This window comes from Myodes glareolus, chromosome 7, assembly GCF_982192425.1.
Source record: "Myodes glareolus chromosome 7, mMyoGla1.1, whole genome shotgun sequence".
Lineage (NCBI taxonomy): Eukaryota > Metazoa > Chordata > Mammalia > Rodentia > Cricetidae > Myodes > Myodes glareolus.
Genome location: NC_142032.1, coordinates 93,682,512 through 93,703,394, shown reverse-complemented (window position 1 = coordinate 93,703,394; position 20,883 = coordinate 93,682,512). Strand labels below are relative to the sequence as shown.

The following is a 20,883-nucleotide window of genomic DNA, read 5'->3' as shown; positions in this document are numbered from 1 at the left end:
AGAAAGACTTACTTTTCCAAAAGAGCAGGCAGCACCGGGGGCACGGCTATGTTTCCTTTTCCATTGGGCGATTCAGACTGGATGGAAACAGGAGCCAGAACTGAGGATGAGGAATGAAGGAAGCAGCCAGGGCTGCCAGGCTTCAGGTGATGCTGGGGAGGGCGGCTGCTGCCCCTTCTCTTTCTATCCTTTTCCCCCAACTGCTTTCCAGTCTGCATTCCGAGGCTCCATCCTAGCAGGGAGACTCAGTTTCCCTGTCCCATTTCCTGAGAGCCAGAAGGCCTCTTGCCAAATGAGGGTCTAGAATTCCCTGGGATGGACTCACATAAACATCACTGTTCCCACAGGAACTATCCCAAGTACAAAGGCCAGGAGATGCCTGATGTCACATGTGCTAAGCTGGCAGACATTTCTGTACAGTTTTCCTAGGAGCCCTTGCTGCTCTGCTACAGCAGCCATGGCTACTGTGTAGGCTCTCAGCTCTGTGCCTACACTAGGATCACCCGGAGGGGGTGGATGTACAGAGTTTTGGGGTGGAACCCACGGTCAGGATGCTTTCAATGCAGCTTTTGCGATGTTAGAGAACAGGTTCTTGTCAACCACTTTGTCTAAAGGTACACAGTTGTAAACCACAGATCTATTGAAAAGGTTTGTTGCTAACTAACCTTTCCTGGTCTCTTAAAAACATTTCAGTTTTTTAAACTTTTCTTTTATGTGCATGGATGCTTGCCTGAATGTATGTCCGTGCACCATCGACTTGGATTGCACATGGAGGCCATAACAGGGTGCTAGACATCCTGCACCTGGAGTTAGAGGTGGTTGGGAGCTACCATGTGGGCACAGGAAGTGAACTGGGGTCCTTTGGAAGAGCAACTAAGAGATGCTGAGCCATCTCTCCAGGCTCTTGAAGTTTCCTTGTTTCAAAGATTTCAGAGTTGAAGTTCATTTCACAGACGAAATCCTACAAGGTAGTAGAAACTTAGCAGTGGCCGGTCTCTTGTCCACTAACTTCTCTCTGCACAGCTGTGCTCGTGTGCACAGTGGCCAGAGAAATCACTGGAGTTCAACGTGTCAGAGAGAAGTCATTAGGCCCACAAAGACTGTAGGTATAGAAAAGATTTGCTTATATATAGAAATTGCCTTCATCGGGTATGAAATGGACATTTTTCTCTACCTTTCTTTTTATAACTTATAGAAATAGTAAAAAAAAAAAAGCAACAAAGAAAATTAAGTGATTTGTTTTATCACTGTCTAGAAATAACCATTACTATAATGGTTAATTTTTAATTATTAGCTTGCCACAGCCTAGGGTTGCCTGGGAAGACGGCCTCAGTTGAGGGACTGCCTGGATGAGCTTGGCCTGAGGTCATGTCTATGGGGATTGCTGACTAACACAGGAAGGCCAAGGCCATCGCCGGGGTAACCAGCTCTGTTCTGTGGTTGTGATGGCTGAGTTCCTGCCTTGATATACCCTTACTGGTGAACTATAACCTGCAATTGTAAGTCAAATAAACCCTTTCTTCCCTAACTTTCTTTTTGTCAGGATATTTTATCACAATAGAAATGAACCTAGAACAATTATTAAATTTTAAATGATTTCTTCCATAATATTTTGTGATCTACATAGAGACAACATTTTTAAAAGTACAAAATAGGAAGCTAGAGAGATGGCTCAGTGGTTAAGAGCGCTGGCTGTCCTTCCAGAGGACCTGGGTTTAATACCTGTAAAGCAGCTCACAACTCTCTGTAATTATGGTTCCAGGGCTTCTGGTACTCTCACCCAGACATACATACAGGCAAAATACCAGTGAACATAAAATAAAAATAAATTATAAATATTTTAAAAGTATAAGACAGAATTATTTTACATATACTCCAATATATGTATTTATTATATATAAAAACTTTCATTTCTTTATAATAAATCATGGGTGACAATCTTATAGAAATTCTCTATGGTGATATTCCCAGTTTGCTTGATGATATCCTATTGATAAGCCCTGGGCTGCCGTCAACAACACTGCAACGAGTCAGACATGGTGAGACCCAGCTCGTGAACTCAGACTCTGCAATCCAAAGCCTTGCTTCAGATAAAGCTGACGTGACCCACTGAACCCTGCAAAGTTTGCTCGCTGGTTTCTTTAAGCACCCCCTCCTTAAAAAATCATGTTTCTGTTCAAAGGGGTGGCTGTTTTGAGGTACACCTCCTGAGCCCTCTGTGCTCAGCTTGCAAGTCTCAAAACAGTGGCAAGGTTTATGCTGGGTTGCTTTGTGACCTTCACCCATATTCTCTGCTGGAAATTTCCTGTCTCTGTTGACCCTGCCGCCATCTGCATCCTCTCCGTAGCGGTGGTGTGAGAAAAATGTAGAAAAGGACAGAAGGCAGGTGACATTATACTCACCAGAGCCGGTAGGGAGGGGATGGGCGATGAGCTGGGGGCTTGGCCAGGAAGGTTCAGGGCATTAAACTTGGGAACCACGGCAACACTGACCCTCCGGCGGGGCATGTTCTATGGGAAGAGAAGCGATTCAGGCCTCCTGTCTTGGGAATAACAACAGTCATAGTTCTGAGGGTATTGGAAAAGCTTGCTAGCCTCTAACATTCGGTAGTTAGTTTGGTTTGGGGGTGATGATTGTGTTAGGAATCAGTGTGGAAAGAGGGAACCAAAGGTGACCAAAATTTTCTGTTGGTCATGAGTGATCTCTCAACACATCTCCATTTTACAGCTTGAGGCCCTGTTCTCTGAGTAGCGTCCTAGACTGTGTGTAAAAGCTGCCCATGGTGAAGCCATGGTGGATGCATCAGTTCAGGGTCACTTACTGCAGAGCTGGGAAGGCTACACCTGAGCAAGGAAGATGGGGTATCAGGGGCCACATAAGCAAGTGTGAAAGCTGAATACTCTGCTGGTCCCCATAGGGCCAAGAGTGAATGACCTCTTGAGAGACCACGAAAACTTCTGTCATGCTTCTCCTGGGAGCCCTGGAATTCCTTGGCCATGCATACCTTGCCCATCGTGAGAGACATAGATCGCGCCGTGCGTGGGACCCCATCTTCTGCAGTAGGAGAGAACAGAAGAAAACGGGTGTGAGTTTCAGGTTGGGGTCCAACAGGCCACAGACAGGCAGAAATTAAGTCAAACGACTTGTGCATCATAGCTGGCTTTGCAGGGATGGCTCAGAGTTCTGGGCATCAGGGATCCTTCATTGTCTGATGCTTTCTCCTCTAAGAAAGTCACCTGCAGCAAACAGTTTATTCTAACTCCACAAGACACCCCGGGAAGCCCCAGTTGGGGGTTTCTGGGCTTCATTTGACATGACTAGAGGTTCTGGGGCCACCCAAGACGGTGTGTGGATAGGACTCAGCACAAAGACTCATTCCACATTCACTCAAAGGACAGACAGCTGGAAACACTATAAACAAGAAAGATTTGGTGTTCAGAATAAAAGTTTGTTATCTGAAGTAGTTTCAGTGTGTTACCCACACTATGACTAAGTGCAAAGGGAGCTATCACATAAGACCTTTCTCTCCCTTCTGTGTATATTAAATGATACAATTCATACTCAGTATTCAGCACTGTACCTGCATAGGAGTGCAGCCAGAAAACAATTGGATACATGAAAAATATTTTTATTTTTCAAAAGTGTGAATCTTGTCCTTTTGAATATATTTCCAAGTATGATTTGCCTAAAAATTATCAGAAAGGTATCTTCCAGGCCAGTTGAATTTGATTTGGCCTTGCCAGCATCTTGTAGTCTGTATGTCTGTCTGTCCTCCAGAACGCCATATTTTATCTATGACCCTTGACAACCACATAGCTGTGTGCTTTGTTTTTTTCCCTTAATCTGAGGATCTTATCAACCATCAGCTTTACACTGTCTATAATTCTTGTGATTATCTCTACCATCTTATTAGCCATATTTTATTTACCTTGATTTAGTCCTTGATTTTTTTCCTATTTTTTCCCATTCTAAACATCAATTGAGAAATGACCCATTCTAGTTCTAATCTTTGGGACATGACTTTAACTTCTGATATTATTTGGCTTTAAATTTAAAATTAATCAAAATCTCCAGGCTGTTCCTAAATAGAGCTCAAAACACTAACTCTCTCCAACCCTAATCATTTTTATGTCACCTTGTGCATCCTCGAGTCATGCATTATTCATCCAATTAGCTATTACCAGATGCTAATTGGGCTCCATCCACATGCTCATGAACATCCTTGATCACCATCCTTCCTTGCATCCTGCTGATTTGCACACCACTCCACCCTCACCCCAGTACATTCCTTAATTGTCCTTTCAGAAGGACCTGTGAAAGGACCACTTTCTTATTATCACCTTCCCTAGCCCTCAGCCTTGAATGCCACCCATTTATTTCTCCTTAGTTCTTTGAGGGGTCAGACCACTCTGCCTTCTAGTGCTGCGGTTGCTCTTGAGTATTACTGCCTACGTGCAAATTTTCTTCTCATTACTTGTAAGATCTTTACTTATCTTTTTCTTTTCTATATGTGTGTGAGAGATGGGGGATGCACACATGTGCCCTACATGTATGCTCATATGTGCCAGGGATCGACATTGAACATCTTTTTCTTTCTCTGTCAGCTTTAATTTTTAAAGGTGAGATTTCTCAATGAAGCTCAATCTTGCTGTTTCAGCTGAACTTGCTGGCCAGAGAGGTCCTGGGATTTGCCTTTCTCCAGTTCCTCAGCACTGGAGTAACAGGTGCACACCACCACACTTGAGTTTTGTGTGGGTGCCGGGGATCCAAACTCGGGTTCCCATGCGTGCCCAGCCAGGGCTTTACTCACTGAGCGGGCTCCGCAATCCTTATTTTCTCTGTTTTGACATTTCCATTTCATGTGCATTTATTTTTCCTCACAGAACTTCACTATTCTACTGACTCCAGTGATCCGTGTCTTTCTTTGGCTGTGGAAGATGCTAGGTTATGTCTCTGAAGGTTTTCTGTGCCTAATTTCCCCTGTGGGACCACTTGGCAAATAGACTATAGGCTCTTCTCCATGCCCTGTGTCCCAAAAACCTTTTTAAAATATATATTTTAATCACTGTATCCATTTCAACTGCATTTTGGATAACTATCTTAGATCTCCCAGTCAAGATGAACAGTCTGGGAGACTGGCAGTCATCAGCGAGGAGGAAGAAAACCAGAGCCATGTGCACACTAGTTCTTTTGGGGTTCAGGCCAGAGGGGACATGGTTTACCCAAGAAGACTTCTACAAAGCCTGGTCTATCTTCTAGGGGATGGAAAATAAGACAGGGGGATGAGCTCAGAATACTGAGAAATCCCCTCTACCATGGCTACCACCCCCCACAACTACCAAGTCTCCCACATGCCTCATTTCTCATTTTGATGAGTTCTACATTTTTTATAACTTTTCTTTGAGCTTGTGTTTTCACTCTGCCTTTTCATGTCTCTGCTGATTAGAATTCTGATTACTAGATGATGTTCTTAGGGTGTAAGCTTCTATTTGGTGGAGCTAATGATTTGTGCTCCCAGCAGGCTGTTCCACTGTGTATTTTACACTGTGGCTTGTCTTCACCAGCCCTATGGAGTCTGGGTGTCCTGGTGCAGGGTGTGCCGCTCTGTGCGGGCTGACAGTATTCCTGGAGACACCATCCTGTTGTTCTTTCAGATTCTCCACAGATTGCACCACTGCCGCTGCCACTCATGTACTTTTCCTAGGAGGAAGGAGAGAAGATTTTGTTTCCACCCAGGGCTCGGGGTGGAACAGGCAAGCTTCCGGATTTGCTTCTCTGCCGGCTGGTGGGTGAGATCTCTTATTCCTTGTATAGAGTCTATCTCAAGGCAGTCCCTAGAAGGGCTTTGCTTTCCACATGAGGCACAGCGTCTGCTCTGCTACCAGGGCTCAAGGGCTGGTCTCAAATAGGAGGCAAACAGCTCCAGATTAGCAGGGTGGCTCTGGCCCCAGCAAGTCGCAGGGTCAGCGTGGTTTCAGTTCTCTTCTTGTTTCTGGCTATTTCCATTTCATTTCTTGTGGGCTCAGCTGTTCTTTTAGACGACTTGTTTTATTTTGTCCAGCAGGAAGTTGTAAGCATTTCGGTTAAAGGATTTTTAAGCTTTCTGGTCACCCCAAAAAGCAGAGCCACTTTAATAAGTGAGAGTTCAAATACATTAATGGAATTCTAATCTTGCAGGTGGGATAATCAGATAATTTACAAAATAGAAGTATAAATGCCTAATAAATGCATGGAAAGCATCCAACTATGTATTAAAATTATGAGTGTACATGAGATGATTTCTATGTGCTCACAGAAGTCAGAGCATCCTCCTTTACTGATCTTCACCTTATTTTTTGAGATGGGGCCTCTCACTGAGCCTGGAGCTCGCTGGTTTGCTAGAGTAGCTAGTCAGCAAGCTTCAGGAACCCACTTGTCCTTTCCTGCCCAGCACGGGGCTACAGATCAGCGTGGCTGCACCTAGCCTTTTCACATGGGAGCCTGGGATCTGAACTCAGGTCCTCAGGCTTGCACAGCAAACACTTTACCCACTGAGCCATCACCCCAGCCCAAGAAGTCTGCTGCTTTTGTTACAGCACTGGGACTGGGGCTGTGTCATCTGCGGCATGCCAAAAGTGCTCAAAAAAACATCCTAGAATGAATGAATGAGACCCTTGGGTAACTCATCACCCCATAGAGCATTTCAGGTTTTGTTTTAGACAGGTTCTTGTTCTATAGTTCAGGCTAGCCTCAAACTCACCATAATCCTACCTTTACTTCCCAGGCGCTGGTATTACAAGCATCCGCTGTGATGACATTGACTTTACCCATAAATCCTAGATATACTGGCGTGCAGGAGACCTGAACCTTGTAGAGAAATAATTACCGAACCAACATACTAGGATTTTCTTGGAATCACCTCCCCCATTTGTAGCCAAGAGCAGTTATTTTGGGGCCCAGATGCCTGTGGGTCAGGAACCTGGCTGCTGAGATCCAAAGCAGACAGCCCTGAGTATGCGTGCATGGCCTTTGGACTCTGGGAAGTGTCGTTGATACTCTCCAGGAAGCTTGTGAAACCTCCTGTTTATAAAGGTTTCTCAGTCTGTTATACTTTCCCTCCTCCTGCTCTTGGTAACACGGATGTTTGCATTCCGCAGGGATTCTTGATGTGACAAGCTATTTTCTCCAGCTAGTCACCCTCCTGGACCAGACTCTAAGCCCTGGCAGCACCCAGGGAGAGATTCCGGTCCAATGCACTGTCATTTCCCTGCTGGACTGAGCAAAAGCCTCTGAGCTCAGCTTTCTCTACTTCAGCTTTGACACCACTCACGCACTGTGCTTACTGAAGTAGCACAAAAATAAAATGTGGACATGTCATACGACATCTCCCCACTGACTCCTTGTTCCTACAGGACCATGGTCTAGCTGCCAGTGTGTCCTGGAAGGTGACCTTGGTCTGACAGGTCTTATGTTCAGCCTCTCAATGTGACCCCAGCACTGCAAATTTGTCACACGGGTTGTTACACCCTGCTTCCATCCCCCACCTCGATACCTTCACACACACACACACACACACACACACACACACACACACCACTTCCTCCACCTGTTCGCTGACTTCCTCCTCCGATTTCTACTTTAAAACCCTGCAGAGGTGACCTCCCTGGATACATCCATCCTTGACTCCCTTGAGCAGAACCAGGTGGGTTTTTCTCTGTCGTCTTACACAAAGTTGTAGAGAACTTTTAAAACATTAAGAATCATTGAAGTGTGTGTCATCTGCTGTTTGTCTCTGCAGTAACTCACTTAGCTAGGCTCTCATTGTGCCCCACTGCCTGGACTCCATCCCTCCCCTGGACTGCTGCAATATCCTCACAAATACAGAATATTTTCGGGCTTTGCTCTTTTGAGTGACTGAAAAGCTTAAATATCCTTTGGCAGAAACGCTTAAACATTTCTGCTGGACACGATGAGATAAGCAGCCTCTGGCGTTTGAGGCCAGTCTGGACTAGGAATACGAATTTGCTCCGGTTACGTAACTGATGTTCTACACTTAGAGGGTGCTGCCTCCGCCAGGAACATGTTTATCCTTTTTCCTGATGGAAATCCTTGGATCCCTAATGCTTTCCAGAGTAAAGTCCAGATTTCCTAGCACGTGATGCCCAAAGGGTGATCCCAAAGCACAACAACTTATGGGGTCACTCACAAAGTGAGTGTGGTGTCGGCCACTCTGGTTAACTGTTAGGAGTTGGGAGATCCTAGTACCCCTCATGCTTTCTGATTCTAGAACCTCAGCCTCACTGGAGCAGCTGCTGTGAAGGCCCCATGAGTAGCTCTGAACAGAGGTGCAGGGTCCTCCAGTAGAAACAGGCCCTGAAGCCGTGTTGATCCCTGTGGCCTGGGCTGAAAACCATTGGGGACCTGGCCTCACAACCGGGACAGAAGCCCAGTTCCTTACCAGAGGGACCGCAGCTGCGGCTTGAATTCTGATTTGCGAGTTTCTTAAATTCCATGAGCTCGGCATGGTCCTTCTCGTACGTTCTCTTCAGATTCTCCACGTACTGCATCATCACTTCCGTTGCCTTTGACATGCGCTTTTCCTGCGGGAAGGAGGACACAGGTGCGTGACGGACAGCTGAGGAAAGGGCACCGTCCACACGTGACCGCTCTGAGCCCAGCCCTGGGCTACCAGGATACAAAGGCTACAGGGACCGTCGGATGAGAACCTGTCCCGCGAGTCTGTCTCCTGTGACATGGGACTGAGACTCTCAGTCAGAAATGGGCCCACCAGCAAGGAGACAGGCAGCCACACACGGTAATAGTGAGAGGATGAAGGGATTGCTTTACTCTAGGACAGAAGAGGTGGCGATGGCTTTGTGGAGGTGGTCTGGAGTCACAGATGTGGGGGGTGGGCACATGGACACGGGAAGGACAGACAAAGGTCCGAGGCCAGGGAACTTCAGGCATCTGGAGTCAGAGACAGCACCTCATAGGACTTGTATGTTTACGATTTACTCTTTAGACAGAAATCGTTTAGGATGAACGTGGGCACCGTTCCATATTACAGTGGGACACTAAATCTCTCCCAGGGCTTCTGCAAGTCAGCAGAGCGCAGACAGCCCGCTTCATATCAAAAATCAAGACTCTCTTGGGTTTGCTGGGAGGAAGTGCTTCAGGGCTGGGTCATGAAGGACTTCACATGCTAGATGAAGGGGTCTTGACTTACTCTACAGAGAAGGAGGAATTGCTGACAGTGTTAAAGCGGGGGTGACCAAGTATGATGGAGACAGGACAGAAGTAAATGAGACTGGTAGCGGTGACAGCAACAGGGGACAAGTGTCGGAGCTGCTCCAAAGAAGCCAGTGAGGGAACTGAGCATTGAGACACAGAAGACAGGATGGGAGCACAAGGCTGGACGGGGACCACAAGACAAAACAGGGGACCACGAGGCAGGATGGGGACCACTTTAAGGATACAAGTCAGGCATGGTGGTGCATGTCTGTACCTTAGTTCTCAGGTAGTTGAGGCAAGAGGGTCATGAGTTTGAGGCCACCTTAGACAATCTACTGAAATCCCACCTCAAAAATAAATAAGTGGGGGCTGGAGAAATGGCTCAGTGGTTAGGAATACTGACTACTCTTCTAGAGGACTCAGGTTCAATTCCCAGCACCCATATTGTAGTTCATAACTGTCTATAACTCCAGTTATAGACAGAGGTCCCCGGGGGGTTTCAATGCCTTCTTCTGGCTTTTACTGGCACCAGACATACATGTGGTGCACAGATATACATGCAGGCAAAATATCCATGCAAATAAAAAAATGAAAATTTAAAAATAATTAAGTAAAAATAAAGAAGTGCGAAAGGAGAGTCGATACAGTGTCTTTACTCCCACATCCCAGAGCCCCCAAGAGGACCCAACTTAGGCGCTGTCTATACTAGAGGGGTTTCCCTATAAAGGTCCCCACAGCCATGTGGGATGGAGACCTGGCCCTTCCCTAGCATTCTTCTGGTGTTGCTACCAGCTGGACCTACTTCCTAGGCCACAGTGCTGAGTCAGGAGCTCTCTCTCCGGAAACACACGAGGGTGGGTCAGCCTGGTGGCCTGGCTTTGTTTCATTTCCCAGGGTGTGCTGGGGGACGCACCCTCAGAGCATCTATTCACACAAACAGTGCGGCAGGACATGGCTACAACGGTGTCACATGGATCAATGTTTTCCATGCACTGCGCCTGTCTTACATGGCAGCCGTCATAGGCACCCCTGCTTTGCAGCCCCAAGTGACTCTCAAGTGTGACTGTGAAGAGCTCTGGCCATGATGTGAATGAGGGATGGAGGCTGGACAGAAACTCAGGCACTACAACATTGTGTGGAGGTTCCGTCTACTTCAAAACTTCAGCGTGGCCCAGGTGTGCAGTCTAACCTGGCCTGTGCCAGCTCCGCCACTCAATGATGCTAGAACGGCTTCAGTATCCCTGACTTACTGAGAGTGTCTGGGGTTTTGACAGGTCTGGAAATAGCGCATACACACTGAAGCCTCTTGGGAATAGGACCCGAAGTCTAAACACATTCTTCATCGTATTATACATGTTGCCCAGAGAGAATTCTGCATGTTTTTAGTGCGTTTTGGCTGCATCTTGTCACAGAAAATTAGTTGTTTTCCACTTGAAATGTGATGGAGGCACTCAAAATGTTTGGAATTTTTGGGATTTTTCTCTCTCTGGAAGTTATCTTTCTGAGAACATGCAACTTCACTGGGGATAGAGTTGGGAGGTGGAGACCACTTTCCAGGGTTACCGGGTGGATTAAATAAAAACAGCACGTTTACCTGAAGCACGCTCTGCCCAACACTGCTTCTGTAGGAGCTAAGTATGTATTTCATAAGAACAACAAGAGAGAGGGGCTCCTAGTAACACATATTTATAAACCACACCGGAAAAGCTAATTAGACGTCTATCATAGGGAATTCTCTAACTCCTCTACAGTGAACCAGCTCTAAGGGAGGAAGGCAGTACAAAGTCTACCTCAGATTTCAAAGTCCACAGAAAATAATTCCTCAAGGAATACTTCAAAGGTTTAATAGGCACCAAGTATGTTGGAATATCTCAACAACCTACAGAGAATGCCTGGCCTAAGCCAGTCATCAAGGGGTGGTACCTCTTCTTGCCCCTGTGTGTGTCATGGTGCTAATTACTGAAGCTGGAACAGCGCCAGCCAGCAAGGCTCAGTGCCGTGGGGCTCACCTGGCGCACAGCCCCCACCACTTCGGCCCGGCTGGAGAGGCGGGCAGCCAGACGATGCAAGACTGCGATGTCTTCCAGAAGCTTCTGATAGGTCTCTCGGTGCTCACAGTGGTACCAGATGGATGATGAGGACTGAGGGAAGACAAGGGTATCGCCCTGAGACTTCAAACTGTTTTCCCACCTGTGCATGCTGAGAACCTAACCCCAATGTGCAGGTGGGAGAATGGGCCCTTGGGAGTTGACTGGATCACCCGGGTGGAGCACTTGTAAGCAGAAGTAGTGCATATATGTCAGGGGCCCCGGAAATTTCTCTCATTCTCTTTCCACCATGTCAGGCTAGAATGAGAGGCTAGTCATCTGCAAGTCTGAAGAGGACCTCAGTAAGGACCTGACCACGCTGGAACCCTGAGCTTGGATTTCTAGCATCCAGAGCTAAGGGGAACAGCATGTTTATTGCTTAAATCACCCAGGCAATGATAATTTATTAAGCAGTTTGAGCTGACTAAGATGACCCATGCCAAACCTGGATTCATTTTCATGAGACAAGACCTGGGTCTCATCCGGGCTAGGTGAAGAAACTCCTACAAAGTCCAAGCCACAGTGTCTTCCAGATATTGGAGAAGCCCAGTAGAGACATGTTACATCTGGCTTGCCGGCCTGAAAGGAGTCATAGCCAAGCCAACCAGCCCCCTCCTAAGGAGCTGGCGGGGGTATGAAGCCAAACCCTCAGGATCTCTGCCTCAGCTCCTCCCTGTCCTTTGAGGAAGACTGTCAGGGCCTTGGCTCCCTTATCATTTTCAGAGACCACTTGGTTAGAGAAAGAAGTGTGATGTTGGGCCTCACCCTTAGAGGCCATGGCTCTGCATGGACTCCTTAAGCTGGGCCCTCAATTACCGTAATGGAAGCTTTGAAATTCTCCAGCTCCTTCTCGGTGTTCTCCTCTGTCAGGTTGCGTTCCCTTTCAGCCTGGTTAATTCTAGACTCCAAGGTGTAGCTGTCATTTCTAAAGGCCAAGGACAGTTGTACAAACACGTTCTGTTGGGAACAAGAGTGAGGCAGAGGCGCTGGGAGGAGTCACTGCGGCCAGCAAGGCCACAGTGGGATTCTGGCTCAAGCCCTCTACCAGAGTCTGTGGAACTAGTCCAAGGCCTCCATGTGCAGGCGAACCCACCCCCTCCACAGCGAACACACACAAAGGCACCAAAGGCAACCCCTGAGGTCCAGAGACAAGTGCAACCATCAGACAACAGCAGCCTACTTTTCCCCAAATCAAGAACATGAGCACCTGGGTTTGGGTTGAGATGGGTGTAGACCAGTGCAGCCAGCCATGGAAGCGGTCTGGATTAATACTGGGATCTATTGTGAGGCAAGGGGGTGGAGGGAGGAGGTTGGAAGATTTGCATGGAACCCCTGAATCTAAAGAAGTGCCAGGTGAGCTTCAGGCTTGTGGATTTAAAGCAAATTTCAAATAGTCTCTAGCCTTGTTATTTCTAATTCCTATGTCAGTTTTAAGTAACTTCCAGATTAGACAAGGTCAGGCATGGATCTGTTAAGATAAACTTCCAGGAGTAAATATTTCAGCCCAAGATGAAACACACCACACAGGAACAATTTTTTTTTTTTAGTTTTTAAAATATTTTGTGTGCATGGGTGTGTTGCACATCTGCACACCAAGTGAGTGCGGTGGCCTTGGCAGCCAGAAGAGGGTGTTGGATCTCCTGGAACTGGAGTTACAGATGACTGTAAACCACCATGTGGGTGCTGGGAATTAAGCCCAGGTCTTCTGGTGCCAGTGCTCTTAACCACTGAGCCATCTCCAGCCCCCAAGAATGAAGTTTTCAAGAGTGGCATTGCTCAAATGTGGAATTCCTAGGGGAAAGGGAGCTACCAAGAACTAGGCTCATCCTATTAATATCGCTCTCACCATAACGCATTACTACTGGGGAGGAAAAATAGATGGACTCCACACAAGAAGGGAGTGAAGGAGGGGCTTCAGTTCCAATTGCTTCATCTGTCCTGCCTGTGGTGTCTTTGTCTATGGTGTGTGTGTGTCTGCATCTTTGTCTGTGGGGTGTGTGTATGTGTGTGTGTGTGAGAGAGTGTGAGTGTGAGTGTAACAGCATACACGTAGAGGTCAGGGACTTGGTTCTTTCTGCGTACCATGGGTCATGAGGTTGGCAGACTCGCATAGCATATACTTCTACTCACTAAGTCACCCTACCTGCTCATACTTTGTGGTCACTGACTCTGCCTGGCTACATATAACATGGCCAATGACAGTAATTTCCGGACAAAAACTGATCCCTAGATGATATGGTGGATCTACTGGAAATGAAACAAAATGATCATCACATTGTTGTGAATTTTGTGATTGCTGTATTTGACCCCACAACATCTCTCTGGAGTTATGACTCCTACACCCATTTTACAGGCAAAGAGACCAAGACTAGAGACATCATTAACTTGTTCAATTTGACAGAAGAAGTAGCAGAGCAAGGGCTTGACCTTCGATGCTCTGATTTCCAAGTCTGTCTTATTTCCAGCGTGCTGATGGCTATGCTAGAACATATCTGAGGAGAGGATCTGGCATTAAAGACCTGCCATGGTCAGTCTCCACGATGCTAGAGGGGGCTCTGACTCACAGCCCAGTGATGGGAATTCTCTACTATCCAGCCTCAATCTATGAACAAGTCTCAATGCTTAGCTATGCCTGACTCAAAGGGTCCTGAAGTCAGTTGGAATATTTGTTTCCAGCTCTTGATCTTGGTAAATCCTGAATCTGAGACCTTGAGTGAGTTGTTTTGTTGCCTGATTTTTCTTCTGCTTTAAATCCTACTCTATCCACTTGGTTGAGCTACTAGGAGATCAGCTTCATGGAGGGCTGTGAGCATTCTAAAGTAATAACGTCTGGTTCAAGGTCATTGTGCTACCTAGGGGTAGACAGCTCAGGTTGTCTGTCTTCCTTTGCTTGTTTATCTGGTCCACTTCACTGATCCTTCCTGTCTCACCTCTGCTGTTTATTGTCCATCTGTCCTTTCACCAGGATGAAAGTTCTTCTCAACTCACCTATCACCCAACACTGGGACAAGGAGACTCACAGGGTCGTCATGGTCAGATCAGGGAAGACCGTGCCAACAGCTTTCACACTGTCTGTGCGCTGACCTTCTAGCTGCCCAAACTCTCAGGGCAAGCAACTTTGTCCTCCAGACCAGTGTCTGAAGTTTGAAATCTGGCTACATTTTTAAAAATTGAAATATATCTGGTGCAGTTTCCTGGCTGACTTGGTATTAGAAACCCACCCATCGTGGCACATTGACAGTCTTTGAAGGTGGAGGCACCAGCAACCTTCCCACCTCCAACAAGACATGTCAAAATCCTCCATGAATGGAGGCAGGCACGGGAAACTCAGCAGTGGGCTGGGAACAAATATCCAGAATATTCCACAGTCACTTGTTCCCACTCTTGTGTAAAAATGTCAGGGTCACCCCCTGGAGGAAGGGAGATTTGGATAAACCTCATCAAAGAGTCGCTACATTTCCCAGGGTCCTTGAGTCACTTACCTCAACTTCCTTCTCAGTGAGTGGAGGGGCACTGTGAAGAAGAAAAAATGCACAAGTGAACCTTATCCAACCTATTCAATGAAGCAGAAGGGGACTTTGAATGACCAGCAAGCCACACACGCCAGAAGAGGAGTGAGCAGAGCTTACAAGAGGAAGAGGATGCAGAATCCTCTTTGTCTCCTGTCATCTGTGAGACACTGATCTTCACAGAGGTCATTAGATGTTGAGGCCAGCCCTCCAGGACAACCGATATGAACGTTCTACCTTCCACCTTGATCATATTTAAATCAGAGTAACAACCTCTATGTTTGCACATACACACATATGTACACATGATCATGTTTGTCGCATGTATGTGTAAATGCAGTGCTGTCTTTCACACAATCCATATTCTTGGAACCAGCCAAGTATATATTAAAAACTTTGAAAAAATGTGTTTATACTGAATTTGTTCAGACTTTTTTTGCCATATTCTTTAAGCAACACAGAAAAGCATCCATTTATATAGAACTTATACTGTATTGGATATTATAAATCATGTAGAAATTATTTAAAGTATGGGAGGGTTGTATAGACTACATGTAAGTACTGTGCCATTTTATATAAGGTCTTGGGCATTTGGAGTTTGGTTTCTATGTTGTGCGTGTATGTGTGCGTCCTGGAACCAATGCCCACTTCAGATTAGCCATATATGACATCTTGGCTGTTATTACTGTTCACCTGCAGGCTGTGAGGAATCAGAACATACACATGCATTTGTCACTGACTAACTATGTGTCTGAGGTGAACTGTAGCTTTTGAGGGATTTCTACTTCTGCAAAGACTGCTCCTTCCTTCCTAGGCTCTGACAAACATCTATTTGGTTCAGAACTACAAGACAAGAAAAGGGTTGGAAGAGCTCATTGCAGCAAGACCTCCAAAGCTTGGGATCAGGGTGTGAGTACCACCTGCCATAGAGGCAGCCCGAGAGGTTCCTGCACAGTTTCCACAGCCTGCCCCAGTCAGCAGACTCCTTATCTGCACACCCATTCCATGTGGCTTCCAGTGTAGTGCTTAGCAACTAAAGCTGGCCTCATTGGAAGCCCAGATAACGTAAATACCACACAGGCGCTTTCCTGTGCTGGGTGGGGAGGCAGGAAGGGTCCAACTTGCCTCAGAGCAAACAGGCCATCAATAAACTTCTCAGGAAACACAGCTTTCCTCCCTTGGATGGGTATGGAGGGACCCCAAGAGCAAGGGTAGGGGTCAGCCATCTCTGCAAAGGGCTGGTTCTCACCTTTGACAAGGGACATCGAGAGCCTTCCTGTCAGGATGAGACAGCAAGACCCTGTGGCCATCAAGCTGCCAGGAAACAGAGCATGGGGACAAACAACAGCAACGATGTCTGATGCTTGCAGTGCATGTCACAGCCCCACCCCACAGGCCCTGTCCTCTGAGCGTCAACACACTCTCTTGCTGTTATAAACTGTCTGGGGGTTTACCAAAGAGCTCAATGTGCTTCTGACTGCTTTGTTCACTTGGGTATTACATGAATTTTACATCTTTCCATAATTAATTCAGCAAGCTTCTTTTTCTATTTTGGTGACACATTCTGCCTTGGGCTACAGAACACATCAACATATATATGGTAAGGAACAGGGTGGTGTGATGTAGGCCAAGTGGTCACACAGCACAGCCGGCTCTGAAGGCAGAGCCCGAGACTTGCATAGGCAGCGAGGAGGTGGACCAAGGGAGTGACGGAGTGTCCTCTCAGGTAGCCCTGCGTACCCGCCTTGATATGCCTGTTTCAAGCCTTTGCCCATTCTGGGAAACTCTTTAGCTAAATTTAATTGGATTACAGCATCGACAGCTCAGGGTTTTTTTTGTTTGTTTGTTTTTTTTTGATTATTATGATGGTGACGTACTGTTCACCTATTCTTTTTAAATCTTCTGCTTGGACTTTTCCTGTCTTATCTAAAGTCATGGGTTAGCCTAAGCTCATAGCTCATGAGCCTTGCCTCTTGCAGCTTCTTCTAAGCTTTCCACAGTATTTTCCTTAATATTTAGGTCTGTGGTCCATTTTGAGCTGGGCGTTTGTGTATTACGGTGGCTTCACTCTATGGCTGTGATTTGCTGGTTGTCTCCCTGCCATTTCTTAAAACTACTCCGATTTTTTTTTTTTGAAAGTTATTCACCAAGTCTTAGCAAGTGTGGCCTCTTCTTGTGTCCTGGATTCCCTACTATCCTGTCATAAAGGTCTTCCTTGGCTCTCCCCAGTGCCTTGCTCTTGTGCCATTCTTTCTATTGCCCTGTCACATGGTCTTCCTAGCAACTTCCTTATCTCAAATCCCTATGCTACACTTTCCAATCCAGTTCTCAAGGATGTGTCCAATGCTGACACTGTCCCAAGTCCCTGCCCACAGATAGCCTCACTTACCGCACCCTGCTAGTGACAGAACACTACAATTCCTGTAAGGGCGATGAAGCTAAGACTCAGGAAGATGTCTGGGGCTTTCTACTTAGTTCTTTGTATTATTTTGAATGTTGTACAATTCTCCATATACAGGTAAATGATTTATCTGGATTGAACCGTGTGTCTCCTGCCCTAAAGCCCACCACTCACAGCTCTGGTGACCCTTATGTCCTCAAAGGTTTATACTCTAGGAATTGGAAATACCAACCCGGCCCATGCTCACACTTGGTGTTTGGTTGTATCAGCCCTGCCTGGACCACTGGACTGGATCCCTTCTGGGATAAGAACCAAGACTTGATTCTCCTTTGTGTTCCACCCAGGCTCTAATATGGGTGCCCCCTGAAAGGTCTTCAAAAGCTGAGGTTGGGGTTTTACCTTCCGGTGAGCGTCTTGTGAACCCTCAGTTTGCGCAGCAGTATGTCAGAAATGCTGGGCATCACATCCAGACCGCTCTTCGGCTCTTCTTCCTCAGCTGCTGGGGTGAGTTCGGAAGAGACCCCTGGAAAATAAAAGTGCTCCCTTTAGGATGCCTGTCTGAAATCAAGCTAGGACCGCTGGCAGCTTGCTTCAGGGCCCAGGAAGACTGTCAACCGCCTTGTAAACACTTTGCTACCTGCCAGCCCCCTTCTAATTGCCTTCTAGCTTACTTTACCCTCACAGTGACCCGAAGAGCTGCTTCTCAACCATCCCTTCTTTTTTATTGATATTTATTGAGCTCTACATTTTTCTCTGCTCCCCTCCCTGCCTCTCCCCTCCCCTTCAGCCCTCTCCCATGGTCCCCGGGCTCCCAATTTACTCAGGAGATCTTGTCTTTTTCTATTTCCCATATAGATTAGTTCCATGTATGTCTCTCTTAGGGTTCTCACTGTTGTCTAGGTTCTCTGGGATCATGATTTGTAGGCTGGTTTCCTTTGCTTTATGTTTAAAAATCAAGTATGAGTGAGTACGTATGATATTTGTCTTTCTGGAACTGGACTATCTCACTCAATATAATATTTTCTAGTTCAATCCATTTGCCTGAAAATTTCAAGATGTCATTATTTTTCTGCTGTGTAGTACTCCATTGTGTAAATGTACCACATTTTCCTTATCCATTCTTCGGTCGAGGAACATTTAGGTTGTTTCCAGGTTCTGGCTATGACAAACACTGCTGCTATGAACATAGTTGAGCACATGTCCTTGTGGCACGCCAATCATCCCTTTTTACAGGTGGATAACATCAGGGTCAATACAGTTGGTAACTTGTTGGAGATTACAGGCATAGTGAACAGTACAGCCTGACTTCAAACCAACGTCTCTCTGTCCCCAGTTGCTTCTTCCTGTAACTCTCCACTGTGTCAAGCAGAATTGTAGTCAGTGTTTAGTGTTGGTTTCTGGCAACTGGACACTGGTTGGCTTGGCTCTTTGATTATGGTGTTTGGGAAAACCTCTCTATTTGGCAGGCTCTTCAGGGGATATCTTGACTGATAATTTTTTTCCCGAATAATTTCAAAAGCACTATCATCTAGTTCCTACCTAGAAGTTAACATCTGACTTGCCACTAGATAGTAACAGAAGCGGGTATTTTCCAGGATAAGGCTAGGGTCATCAGCCCTGTCACAGATCTCACAACTATGGATGCCTGCTCGTCAACAGAGTCAACAAACAGCCTTTGCTGCCTCCTGAAATGATGCAGGATCGCATCCGGGAAACAGAGAAAGCAAACCATAAATCTCTCTTCTGCTTGAACAGCTCTTTACCTCAGCAAACCAGCCCTTTCCTGGATCTGTCCCCTATTTCCCCATTGCTCTCTAGGGAATCCCATAGTGCATGGTCTCCAGACACCATCCCTTGTCTATACATCTGCTGTGTTGCTGTCTGAGAGACCCGGGTGTTCTCCAGCAAGGTCAAGACAGGACAACGGCCAACACCCCTGGCATTAACCTTCACATCCATGCATGATAGACTGGCTGTGATCTTCCATGTACCCACAGCGCATTCAGAGCAAAGTCAAAGCTTCGGCTCTCTTTCATCCACGCCGGTTCAGGATCCCTATCCTGTACAGTGGGCGTTCTTGGTATACAGGCAACAATCTAATCCTGTGTTTTCCTGTCTTCTAGGGCCTCTGGCCTAGCAGTGTTCCAAACTTGCTTGTCCTTGTCCATTTTTCAAAATTGCAGTTCAGGCTAGAGATCAGGACTGAAGGCAGAGTTGTAGCAATCATCTATATGGAGTTAAGGCTGGGATTCCTATCACCAAAGGAGACCAAGCAGGGCAGGGAGGAGCACACTTAGGTTCCCATTAAATAAGTTTTAAACACTTCGATCCTTTCAATAACAAAATGGTATTATAGGATCCCTAATATTTCAGTTACTCAAATGAAAGCTACAGGGCCATCTGTCAGGGACAGAACAGCCAGCAGTGCATTCTGGGTAAAACACTAGACTAGATGTTCCTGTAGCTCTCAGTCAACGCTTGGGTTTTCTGCTGGCATTTATTGGTCACTGACAGTTCCATGTGTCAGGTGGCAAAGCTGTCGCCTGCGGTCTTATGTATTCACGCAGTTCCACCATGCTCAGCAGAGAACCAGGCAGGCAGGGCGTGCCTGAAAGTGTGGGTAACTGAAAGATCAACTCTAATGTCACATGAAGAACACGCTCGAGGTGTCTGTCTAAAGAACACCTTTAAGTTGAGGAGGAAGAAGAGGAAAGAAGATGGAAAGGGGTAAAGAAATTAATTCGGGCTTCCCAGCTCCTGTAAAATAACAATCCCATAACTGGATACCAGAATTAAACACCGTCTTCCTGAATGTAACCAAATTAGCAACCATACACACACACAAACAAAAAACCACCTCTACATGCAACAACATTCAAATACAGGAAAAGACAGCGCTAAAAAAAATGGCTAAAAACAAGAATTTCCTAGAAATGAATGTGGCACCCCCACCTTTCACGCTCTTCTGATGGGGTGAGTGGCAGGAGACATGAAAAGCTCCTAATGAAGCTATCTCATGCCTACAAGTCCTACTTCTAGAAAACAGCAAAGTGGCCAAAGTTCAGGGATTTTGTCTGTCTTTCCCTCCCTTTTTGGGGCAGAAGAGCAAATGACTCCTGGGATGGGTTGGGCCAAGTATAAACAATAGACACCTGCTCAAACTCTGGCTGTAATTCTGTCCTAAACTGGGTTCCAAGCCCCACCAATCCCCAGCCGTGGTAGCAGAAGTATCCCACTTTGGCACAATAAACTCAAGTTTTGAACTCTGAACAAAGAAGCAGAAAGCCAGTCCTACAAAAGGCGCCGCTCACAGCTTTGTCTGCGCTTCTCTTTCCTCCCCACCCAAGCTAGACGCACACACGGGCACCCAGTGTGCAAGTAAACTCCCGAGGAGGAGGAGGACAGAGTGCCGAGCTGAGGCAGGAGGCAGCGGGCAAAATTAACCTGCCACACACATGAAGGGAAGAGGGAAACCCAGGTAGAAGTGACCGAATCAGAAAGAATTGAAATGAAAATCAATGACATGGCAACCAGACAAAAATACTAGGGTTAAAAGAGGAAGGAAAGACGGAAGGTAGAAGGGAAGGAAGAATGGAAACACACAGGAGGCAGATGTCAGGATGGACACAGAGATGCAAGGAACACAGAAAAATGCGAAACTGCATTTCTGTGCAAA

The 20,883-nt window shown here is 46.5% G+C and overlaps 1 protein-coding gene across 3 annotated transcripts in view; it reads right to left on the bottom strand.

Annotated features, from left to right (window-relative positions):
* The window catches only part of Irag1 (inositol 1,4,5-triphosphate receptor associated 1), a 106,853-nt gene that overhangs the window by 15,399 nt on the left and 70,571 nt on the right, over window positions 1-20,883 (bottom strand). For all 3 annotated transcript variants that reach the window (XM_087908565.1, XM_087908566.1, XM_087908564.1), the window contains 8 exons: window positions 17,607-17,730; window positions 14,780-14,810; window positions 12,114-12,254; window positions 11,220-11,351; window positions 8,438-8,579; window positions 3,005-3,054; window positions 2,403-2,510; window positions 13-77 (listed from right to left, as the gene is read on the bottom strand). In XM_087908565.1, coding sequence (XP_087764691.1) covers window positions 13-77; window positions 2,403-2,510; window positions 3,005-3,054; window positions 8,438-8,579; window positions 11,220-11,351; window positions 12,114-12,254; window positions 14,780-14,810; window positions 17,607-17,730 — 793 coding nt within the window. The remainder of the gene's footprint in view (window positions 1-12; window positions 78-2,402; window positions 2,511-3,004; window positions 3,055-8,437; window positions 8,580-11,219; window positions 11,352-12,113; window positions 12,255-14,779; window positions 14,811-17,606; window positions 17,731-20,883) is intronic.